We start from the raw sequence: 12,370 nt of genomic DNA on the forward strand, positions 1-12,370 counted from the left end.
ATGATTATTTGTGATTTAAAACACTTGCTTCGGTAATATATTAGTAGAATAAATGATATTTCTGCTTGAGTAATAAAAATGAAAATTTCTAATTAAATATATGTATAATGTATAAGGGGTATTTTCAATTTTTAGTTAGTTGTGGATTTTAAGTCGAATGTAATTAATTCCATTTAAATGGTTAATCAAAAATTAACAATTGGTTATTACCTACACATTTTTAATATTATAAAAATCTAGTTCGCAAGCTAACTGATAACACATTCTGCTTGTTTTGGAGTTTATAAGTTTGTAGTAATGTGTATTAAATAGTTTTCTCTTCCAAATCATTTAATAAAGGCAAGAAAACCAAATATCTCTGATTTTCTCTTTTCAGAGCTGCTGCATATAGCAAATTAAATGAATTCCAGAATGCTATTAAAGACTGTGAAAAGGCTATTGAACTTGATCCAAAATATGCAAAGGCGTATGGAAGAATGGGGTCAGCCTTTTTGTATGTTAAAATTTTATTTATTAATAGTATATCATTTAAAACACTGTGTTAATACAACTTATATATTGTAGTTTGGCCTATGCAAGTCTTGAGCAACATGATCAAGCTATAAATGCATTTAGAAAAGCAGTAGAAATTGATCCAAGCAATGAAAGTTATCGTAGTAATCTCAAAATAGCTCTTGAGAAAAAGGAAAAACCATCAAATACGCCTATAGTGAGTACTGGAAATTTATCATTTATTTCTGGTAAGAATTTAGTATAATGTTATGTAGAGTCATCTTAAGCTTAGCAGAAGTTCACTAACCTTACAAAAGAACTGTTTTTACTGAATACAGCATGCAAAATTTAGTTTTTGTGGTGATTATAGAAAAATGTAAATTTTCAAAAAAGGATATTGTCATATTTAAGACTTTGTATATCAACTACAACTAATAGAAAATCTCAGTACTCAGTATTGTTGAAGGCAGCTAAATTGGTGGCTTTTGTTATGTGCCTATCATGATTGAATCAAACATTACTAATACATGTTATTAGATGATCTTGTTTCTATCTCATTTCATCTCAGGTAAACACATTTATTGTTCTTGAAAACCCTTGAACACTACAATCCATCTTTGTGCTATATTGTATCTGAGTGCATGTTACAACTAATTTTAAAGCTTTACAAATAATATTAGGTTGCATTAAAAATATGTATCAGTTAATTTATTTCATGTCTTTTTGTTAATTTTAAACATGAAAGTCTCTTAAATCTTTTTCTTCTTTCTTAAACATTGATACGTCTTCATGATGTACACAGCACACTTATTACTATCTAATTAATTTTGATAATTTTTCCTTAGGCTTTATCCCTTATTATACAGAGAGATTATTGTGCTGTTTTTATATCTGTTGATAATTTAATTTTGATGTAATTTTTATATGTTAGATTAATTTTGATGTACGAAAGAAATGAACACCAGTAGCTGATAAAATATCTATTGTGAAATTCCTAAAATTCCATAGTTTCATCCCTTAATGTAGAAGCTCGAATATATTCGAGTATAAGTTTATATATAGCTCGAGTATAAGTTTTAATTTAAAAAATAAATAAAAACTTAAAACAAAAAAATAGAAATCTGAAAGGTTTTAGATTTTAAATTATGTCCAAGGGGGTCATTTTATTAACATTTTGTCTGTTACCTTTATTTATTAAATGAATATCACGTTCTTTGCACTTAAACCATAGATTCAGTTCAAGAGCAATATTGCAAAATAGTTTTAAATTGAGCAAATATTTAGAATTTCCGCTATGCAGTCTTACGCACCGGAGATAAAAATGTTTTTTCCGTACAATGTTGCCATTTCTCGCTTTGAAATCCTTGAGTTTGATTATCAAAAATTTACAAAATATGAAATCGATAATAAAACAAACTCCAAATTTCAAATGTGGGCTTCCACATGCCCATATTCGCAGTAGGATTACGTCATTCAAAATTTGATGGCTCTATGTACCATTGTTTTATCACAATGCCAGAAATATATATACATTTATGCAGATTTTTCATTATTTAATTTCTTCAAATATAATGCAGGACCCTAACATTTGGTGGCAACAGCTTGAAAAGTGAAATGGACATTTATAGTGAACCAACGCAATATCGCAAAATGAAAACAATAGTCCTTCAGGGACATAGCCCCTTTGGACCAATAAAAACCTCAAGTATATTTGTGCATCGTTACTGTTGAATCGTACAAATTTTTTTTGCCCATGTTTCTGATGTTTTTCACCGCTTGTGCTAGAATGTGCTGTAATGCTTGGGCTTGAGTCAAGAACATAGTGCATTCTAGAGAGAAAATTTGCAAGTGAAGTTTCTGTTCTTGAAATTTGATTGGTCATTGGTGGGATCCTAATTTTAAGCTTACAGATTTCTAATGTATTTTGCATGCATCGTGAAAATGTTTTTCTGAATGTCTCAACATTAGACATTGCAGAAGAAGGCAAACAATATGATGGTGAATTTTAAAGACTCAAAGTAGTGACAAAGATGACAGTTTGGGATTAGAAAGTGGTTTATCAAATTCAAGTGTCGTATTGTAAGTGCAAAACAGTGGCGTGAAATAGATACTTTGAAACCACATCCATCTCCTTTACCGTGCTGTCCTTTTACAGATGAGCCTTTAATAAAAAATAACTCACGTATTGATGATATTGTGTATTATTATTATTAGTCAGCTTATTGATGATGATGTCATAAACATTTTGTTGATTGAAAGTAACAAATATGCAAAAGATGCACATAAACTGTAATGGAAGGACACAACAAAGGATGAAATGTATATTTTCATTGCATTTTGATGTTGTTGCAGAGGATTTTCAAAAGGCCTACATATTAAATGTGTTGGTGAAGGAAATGAAATCCTTCCATTTAAAAGATTTGTGATTGTTAAAAGAAACCTATGTTTTTCTGATAACAGCACATATGATGTTAAAACTCATCATAAACTAAAACTGAATATGCCATATACTACTAGATCACTTATCCAAAAAATTCAGAAGTGTGTGTACCCCTTAAAGAGATCTGCCAATTGATGAAAGTCGTATGTACAAAGAACAACTGGGATGAGTTCAGTATTTGCCTCTTAAGTGAGCTAGATTTGGCATTAAGACATTCATTCATACTATGTGAATTGTCAACTGTGTATGTTTGGTCCCTAATAATATATAAAGGTGAAGGTGTGAGATTGGGTATAGACTTATCAGAACCTTTCACAGTCATTGTAAATAATTATGATACTGATGAAACTCCATCTTCCTGTGGGTTATTGCTTAGCTGTAGATAACTATTACTTACTGACATGATGATTGCTAATAGAACAGATATGTCTCAGACACTGTTCGGCCTGCAGGAAAAGATATGCCACTGTCGTATCGCAGCAAGAAATTAAAGAAAGGAGATATTGCAGTTTTCCAAAGAGCAAAACTTGCACTTAAGTTGGAAAGATAAGAAGAATGTCTGCATCTTGTGTGCTCTCCCCAATCCAAATATGCAGACCTGCTGGAAGAACAACCTTGATGTTGTGAAGCCTGTTGCTGTATTCGATTACAGCGATACAATGAGGTATGGATAAAGTGGATCAACATATTGCAAACAATCTTTTGCACCATAAGAGGGAAAAAGTATTATAAAAAGATTTTTTTCCATGTTATGGATCTTGTGATTTGAAATGCATTCGTCCTCAAAAAAAAAAAAAAAAAAAAAAAAGTGCACTTGATTTTCTTCTTGATGCTCTTCAGAAAATGGTTGAAACATACTGTAAACAAGAATTTTCTCCTGAGGCAGCAGGTCTTCCATCTACAAAGGAAACACCATTACAACTTAATGGATGCCATTTTCCTTCAGTGATTCCTACCCCTGAGAAGAAACAAAACCCAACATAATGGTGCTGAATGTTTAATATTGTATGTGGCATGCGAGGGAAGAAAATATGACATGCAAGTCCAGATACATGTGTAAAGACTGTGGTGTGGCTTTGTGCATTGACCTATGTTTCACACTGCCACAAACATATAAAATTTGCATGCAGTGAGCCTTCACATACGAGAGCTCCTTATATGAGAGTCGAGCATATTTTAGTGGTGTTTTTCTTTGCAGCATTGTAAAATGTCATTATAACAATGGGTTTTATTTTTTACATGAATCTTAGATAAAAAATAAAAGTTTTTGATTAACTTCATAAGTATACTCGAAGGTTTTGTTAAAGAAAGATGTTAAGATTACATATATTATAGTTGCCTCTATTAAAAAATAATTTCGCTGTTGCCATAAGTTTCCCCCCCTAAGTGATTGTTAAAATTTAGCAATAATAAAAGATGAAAATTTAAAAGTGTTTTTGAAATGATTGGTATGTTTAGGGATTAAAAAATTATTCGACAATGCAATGCAAATGCTGTAATAAAGTTCCAAATATGAAAAGTGTTTTGGTTAATACTTTAATATGCTGCTGAGTTTTTGCCATTAAAAATATTTAGTATTTTTGACAGTTTCCAATGTGTAACTTTTTATTTAGATAAAGTTTATGAGGGCTCACTTGCGGGCATGTTAGCAATATGCAGACAAAGAATATCAAGATTCAGGAATCTGAAGTAATTGTTAAAAATTGAGATAAAAGTAACATACCAAATGCAAGTTGGCGGTTTTTGTGACCTTTAAAAAACAAATATCGCGAAACTAATCATATATATGTTAAGTAGTCAAATATCATCAACATACCAGAGAACAAAACTATTAATTTAAAACACAAATTTTGATAATAAATAAGGATTTAATGACACATTAAAAAAGTAAAGCATTGTTGTTCTTCCCATGTACATGGCAATCTGTTTTCACTTATAACAAAATCAAGGAATTGCACAGCCTCAGCATTGAGCTTTTACCTTTTCCAAGAAATCCTTTTATTATATTTGCATTGTTGTTTTTTCATTGTGCACTGTATTCTGCTTCTTCTAAAAAAAACCAGAAAATTCCTCACATAGAACATGGCATTGCACACTGGCCATGATCATGAACAATGAAGGTGAGATTACTAAAATAAAATCATAATCTAACAACAAAATCACCAAATTTGACATGCACCTGATACTGTAGCCAAAATTAATTTTGAGATAATCAGGTGTTTTGCTCTTATTTGGGCATTATTTATACAGTCAAAAGTTGTTAATTCGGACCTCAAAGCTACAAACTTTCTGCGCATGCGTCGCGTTGACGTAAGACTTTTATGGCTGCGAATATACGTGTGCACATGTGCGTAATATGTTTACGCTTGCGCATTTAATGTATAACGGACGGTATAAGCAAAGCTAAAATTATCTAATTCAGTTAATGTTGCAGATTGCGTTGTTCCTGAATCTTCAAATCGGATCCGACTTATTATTTTTTGCAGACTGTTAGAGCAATTTTATAAAAGTAAGCTTGAACTTTCGATTATGTCAAATAGAATTTCCGATATATGTTTACTAATATGTAAAGGATCTACAAACCGAAAGTATGTTTAGAAGTCCATTAAAAAAAAGTGGAATTGCTGCAAAAAATGGATAAAGGCATATCCTTCGTTTCTCAAACCATTCCGAAATCTGTTTATCAATTTCACGCTGCTCTGCGGCTTGGGGGGAAAATGCCGAAACGCCACGGTGCGCAATGAATTTTAAGTTAATCTGTCAGCATTATCCTTATCTTCAGAGCAGATGTTTTTATTTCACTTATAATTCCTTACTAAATGTAGCATTTCATCTTGAAGTACTCCTTTGATATGATTTAAATCAAATTCCTCATCATTATAATTCGCTTCCGATAAAGAAGAAAGTGATACAGATGATTTATTGAAAATGAAAAAAATTTCGATTGACAAATTAGTCGGTATTCTCGACACAGCAATTATAGGACTTTAGCAGCGGAACTTTGTAACTGAAGAAGAAATTATGTCTGTTTATAGAATTAAAGAGAAAGTATTATCACATAAAACGAAGCAACTTAAACAACTAACATTGAAAGAAATGTTTAATAAAGTAAACTAAGCTTTTTTTGTAACTTTTGATACCCTTTAGATCATAATTGTTCTTTATTTCATAAATTAAGGTTTCATATTTTTAATTTTATAATTTCTGCATGCCATTTTACCAGATTTAAACTGATGATCTATAATCCGGAATTGCCGAAGTCCCGACAAGTCGGGATTAACGACTTTTGACTTTATTTAAGATATTTATGTGAGCTAAATGGCTTGAAATTATTCCATTCATAAAAACGTTCTCAGAAATACTATTAAATATCCTGTTTACAAAATTTTATGTGATGTGGGTTGAAACTAGCAATTAACAAGAGAAGCAGCATGGAAACATCATCAGTCTTATATACTTTATGCTCTTCATTTGAGAGGTGTTCTTCGAGCATTTCTTGTAATTTCTTTGTAATCAGTTTCCAGCTTACAGTAAAGGCAGCCATTATCATAATTTAATCTACTTCACATTTTGATCTCATGCTTACTTTCTGTCTTTAAATTGTGCCTGTAATGAGAATAACTGTCCCGTCTCTCGATATTGAACTTATCACAAGTTACAGGATAGTGTAAAATAGCTTGCAATTTGAAAGGACGGAAAGAAGGGAATTTAGTAATGGAATGTTTAAGTGCTGTTACATAGAGAAGGTGGGAACTACTGGTAAGTAAGAAAGGCAAGTAAAATCAAAAGAAACATTTTAATGATTTAAGGTTTTGCAAAAGATGCTCGAAAATGTGATCACCAACAGTAACCACAAATAGGCTAGCAACAATCTAAGGTATTTCACTCATGTTTTCCAGCAACAACTAACAGTCTGGTTACTAGTGGGACTTTAATAAATCATGCTTTTAATCTGCCTGCTTAATATCCACTTATCAATCATTCATTCATGTCAAATCTGATAATAAAGGTGACTAAGTACCATGTCTGACCTTCCTAAAAATTGGGAGGATTCTTGATATCTTCCTGTGGCCACATGATTCATGCAAGCATGGAGCAATTCACTCACATACAACTAGTCAATATGCTTAAACATATGGCAGATTGTTGCTGTATATTTGGGAATTCTACTTAATGCATCCTTTTACGGCTGCTGCACTTTTATCAGCAGCCCTATAGATAAAATGCAATGTTGGTGAGTTTTGCATTCATGTAGTGATGTATACCACTTTTAAGTCCACGTAAGAAATGACTTTACTCCAGTGGAATGCTTTGACCTACCCATATTAGCATTGACCTTCACCATTTTGGCAAGCCTCGATGCATATTTTGACGCAATTTGGTCCCCTCACTGAAAAAGGAAAAGATATTGAGAGAAAACAAGAAAATTTGAAGATCTTTATCAATTCTCAAAAGAATTTGAATTCATGTAAGACTAACAATTTTACTAAAAGCCAATTCATTTACACTTTGTTACATAGATGGATACACTTTTATTAATAATGAACATCTAACTGAAAAAAAGAACATTTACTCTTTATACCTCAAATTCGGTAGGATTAACCATAATCAACAACCAATTGGTTTTTTGACCTAAGATTATGAATACATCAAACCACCTTTTTCTTAACATGAGATTTTACGACTTCAATACTGTTCAATAAATTAACTGGCATTCAGATATTAAAAAAAAAAAAAAAAAAAAAAAGTTGCCATTACCATTACCAGCCAAGTTAAAAGAATTAGAAGTATTCCTACTGATTATCCGATTTGTAATCTCAAATTACAATACATCTGCCACTCTAAAAGAAAACATCCCAAATTATTTCTAAATCTTCTATTATTAAAAAACTAAACATAAATTACACTCTCTAAACCAAAATTATCAATGAATGTTTAACTCCCAGGAAGATTAACTGCAAATGTGTAATTTGTGTTTAAAAAAAAAAAAAACTCCAAAGCAGCCGCTTTTGAGTGAAAATTTCAGGTTTCCTCGCTTAATTTGCTGCTACCACAAAATTTAAAATATTTAAAATCATATACCATGTTTATTTTAACTTTATGTAGGGTTGGATTCCATGCAATTATTTGTAACTTGCTTTTTTGGTTTAAAAAATTGATACCATCAGAACCATTGATCTGGCTGGCATTTTATTGGAGCAGAGAACTGAGTTATTTTTGTGTAATTTTAATATTTAATATAATTTAATTGCAATATAATTTGTTTATAAAGTGCAATAGTATTTTTATTTTTTAAAATTTTTTCTTAATTCCTTTATATGTGTATTGTTTTATATCTGATAAGTATTTGTTTTGATTCTGAGACTATTTTCTGCCATACAGGATTATCAGTAATATAATCATATATGAACTGTAATTTTATTAGATATATTTCCTTTTAAACATTTTTAATTTGCATATTTTTAAATGTATTAAATTATTCACTGTTTCCACAGTCATCACATGAAGTGTTTCACTTCATTTTAGTTTATTCAGTTTTTAATGACTCATTTTGAAAGCACCATTTGTAATTGTTTCAGTTATTAACTTTCATTTTAGTTTATTCAGTTTTTAATGACTCATTTTGAAAGCACCATTTGTAATTGTTTCAGTTATTAACTTTGTTTTAATTTCACTACAATATTTACTTCTATAGCAACCTGCAGAGCCAGCAAATACTTGCAAATTCAAAAGAGTTAAAATACTTGAATTCGTTACCAAAGAGCTTTTTTTTTATGAGGTAGAGTATTTCACTTCCATGAAAGAAAATCAACTTCTGTCCCAAATGCCACATGGTGTGTAACATTGCACTTCTGATTTGACCCAGTCTCCACTAAAACGCCAAAGCATTTATGGGCAAGTGCGAGCCATTAATCATCCAAGATTTCATGGCTGCCACTTCAGACAAGACAAGGTCTCATGGCTTGCCCTTTCAGACATGACAGGAACACACACCTCACCTTTGAGGTGGGCTGATGAACTACATCACTTACTCTACCCATGGCACCTCTCTTCATAAGTGTTTTCAATCGATGTAACTAGCCACACCCAGCGAACAGAGCTTAACAATTGTACATCAATGCAATGGTGAATCACATGAACACAGTGGGCTCAAAACACTGTTACAAGTCTTATCTCCTCATTAATATAGAGATGCTAGGGTATTGGGTATAGTAGCTTGCAAATTCGAAAGAGTTGATTTGCTTGAATTCATCACCAAAGAGCTCTTGTGATGTGGTTGAGTATTTCACTTCCATAAAAATGGAATCATGTTGTGTCCCCAAGGCCACACAGTCTCTTGCATCACACTTCCGACCATATATGTCGCCATGAGGAAAGTGCTGAAGAACTATGAGCCATAAATGAGCCATGCCCCTGTAGCCACTACACATCAGTTGTTCAGTTAGTGCTTATGACTTTCTAGATTTCTTGCTAGAAAACCCTTTCAACTTATCCATTGACATATTTTTGCTATTTAGAAGTCACCTAATTGTGTTTTTGAGCCAGGTAAACATTAGTACTGTTCATATGCACTGGCATTGAGAGCTAGTTTTGAATTTTCCTTCATTTCTTGGTCTCAAGAAATAAGGATTTCTTTGGTATCATTTTTCATTTCTTTGCATCATATAAATGATATTACAAAAACTGAAAAGCTTTTCTGGCAGGCAAAATTTTTTAATGACTGTTAGTGATTGAATGAAACAAATTGCAATATAAATATCCCACATATAAGTCCAAGATTAATACTTTAATATTGAAAACGTATTTTTGTTGGAACAAATTTGCAGGACCTCCTTCAAAAAATTCTATCAAAATAATTACAGAACAAAATTTTTTTGAGGTTGCACCTGGGGAAGGAGTGTATTTTGAAAAGTGGGTTATTTCTTTTGAACACCTCTAATTATAAAGTACGTGTTATTTAACTTCCATAAATATGAAAACAACGTGTTTTAACCTTCTCGTTTAAAATGTAAAGCATGTCTTACTTTGAGTTTTTGGTATAATTTTCTTCAGAGTGATTTTGATATGAAAGGTCATAATTGATTTTTTAATTATAGAGTGGTTTGGCTGGACTTAGTTGTGTTGATTGGCACACATTGTTTAGTAATCCAGCTTTTAGAAGCATGGTAAGTCATGATTTTCATATGATTAATTAGTTTGTTTTTATGTGTTCAAAGCTAATTATGCTTAATAAAATTAAAGAATTGCATGCAAATATCCACCATATACAAGCAACATTTTAATAATATGTAATTTCAGAAAGAATATCAATAAAAAATTTCGGTAAGTTTGTTTCCTGATAGGCACATGTTTGTGTTTTTGATGAGTCTGCCAGTTACTGATATTTTATGACTTGAGAAAATTTTTACAATCAAAATTGCTTAAAAGGAGGTCAGAACTACTTACTAATGAGACTTAAATGGCTCTGAAGCCTGGATCTTAGCTAGGGTTCAAGAAATTTATCTAAAGCTTTTAAAGTCCCGAGAAAAATTCTGAGTACTGTAAATGTTGCTGCATTGTGGTAGAATACACATAACAATAAATTGTATAAATTAGATATTATTAGAGACATTAACTGCATGAAATTTGCTGGTCGCATTTTCCAAATTAAATCTTCTGTAATATTTAAAATTTCTAACTATTAACTATAGGAAAACAGGTCAGACTCAGGCTTCAGTGATTGGACTTGTATGGATAAGTGACTTGAATGTATTAAAATTGCTAGGTGGAGAACTCTGCAAATGCAGAAAAGAGTAAAAGAGTGTTCCAAGAGAGACTATATTCTACTCTTGGCTGTTGTATCAATAGAAGAAATAGTTTAGTTCAAAATTTAATAACTAACTGTGCTGTATTAATAATTACTATGCTTCTTTTCTTTTTCTGTTAGCTGTGCTATATATGCTTTCAAATCTCTTTCCAAAGTAGTGACTTTCCAAAGTAGTAAACTACATTCAAATTTGTAATAGATCTGAATTAAAGCTCTTTGGTTATGCTCTTTGGCATGAATATTACTGCCTCCTTCTATAGAGAGGCAAAAAGAGGAGTTATTTTAATGCAGTCAACAATTAAAAATTTATTTTTCATATTTTTTTTTAAACAATTTCAGTCATTTTTGATTATAACTGATCAGCATCTCTTAGTGAGCATCGGTGTTCTAATGAAAAGATTAGAGGCACAGGAAAAAAGGCACAGATTAGGTATTCCATGTTAATAACTTAATCCTTCTGCAGAAAAATAAAAAAGAATTAAATACAATTTACATAGGTTTTTTTGTGTATGTTTTTTTGTAAAATAATATTCTTTATATTATATTTTTAATTATAACTGTTATTATTTTAAGTAATTTTTTCTTTTTCGAATTTCATTTTAATTGTTTAAGTTGCACGTTTTTTTTTTTCGAATAACTGTTTTAAAAATTTCTATTTACCATTTTGAATTGCGTAAATAAATGCGTATTGTTTTTTCAAATAGTTTTCTTTATATATATTTTTTGTCATAGTTATTATTTTAGGTAATTTTTAAATTTTTATACTTTTATTTTAATTGTTTGTGTTCCATTGTCTCTTCAGATAATTGTTTTAAAATTTTCTATTTATTCCTTCGAAATGAGCATTTTAAATATATTTATTCATATAAATTTTTCAGAATTTGATTTTATTTATTTGAATTGCATTTCTTTCGGAAGAAGACTGTAATCCAGACTACGTTGTGTTTGAAAACTGCATATATTAAGAGAGAAAATACAGTAAAGCACAGTTAACATGCCTTTCAATGTTCTGTTCAGAAAAGATATATATAAATAAGAGAGATGTATAACTGACATTCTAACTTAGGATGACTTGCATACACTGCTTTAAACAGTTTTATCATTCTGCCCATTGCTTTACACAATTTTATCCTACATTTGTTTTCTTAAAATGTTATTCATATTTTAGTCAAATATTTTATTTTTGAAATTGCAAGAATCAAATATCATAAGATTAAAAGGTTTCAAATTAAAAAAAAAAAAAAAAAAATACAAATACTAAATTTTACGCAAAAAATTATTTTTTCTTCTCTTTTTCTTCAAGCATTCTACTTTATTCTTGCTCTTTTTCTTTAGCCATTCTGCAAGTATATTAAAAAGCATCCAACATTTTGAAATATCTTGATATTTCTGACAATCATTTTAAATAAAGTTATTGCCTTCCATTTCATAAAGGCCAACAAACGGCCGAGCAGTAAAGTCCCTGAACACTGGTAGTTCACTCCGGGGTTTGAATCCCGGTAAACAGGCTGGTTGCATGGGTGTTTTCGTGGATTTTCTCATGTGTTTTGTGTATGCCAGCTGTTTTCCCTTAGAAAGTCTTTATCAGTCTTTAGAGGCTAAACATTTTGAAGGTATGAGATGAAAGGAAA

The 12,370-nt window shown here is 30.8% G+C and overlaps 1 protein-coding gene across 2 annotated transcripts in view; it reads left to right on the plus strand.

The window, feature by feature from the left end:
• The window catches only part of LOC118194920 (small glutamine-rich tetratricopeptide repeat-containing protein beta-like), a 111,062-nt gene that overhangs the window by 47,740 nt on the left and 50,952 nt on the right, over positions 1 to 12,370 (plus strand). For both annotated transcript variants that reach the window (XM_035366133.2, XM_035366134.2), the window contains 3 exons: positions 377 to 481; positions 565 to 709; positions 10,030 to 10,098. In XM_035366133.2, the coding sequence (XP_035222024.1) occupies positions 377 to 481; positions 565 to 709; positions 10,030 to 10,098 (319 nt within the window). The remainder of the gene's footprint in view (positions 1 to 376; positions 482 to 564; positions 710 to 10,029; positions 10,099 to 12,370) is intronic.

The sequence above is a fragment of the Stegodyphus dumicola genome, chromosome X1 (genome assembly GCF_044657685.1).
Source record: "Stegodyphus dumicola isolate Sdum_Otavi_A_Nest chromosome X1, ASM4465768v1".
In the NCBI taxonomy this organism is placed as follows: Eukaryota; Metazoa; Arthropoda; class Arachnida; order Araneae; family Eresidae; genus Stegodyphus; species Stegodyphus dumicola.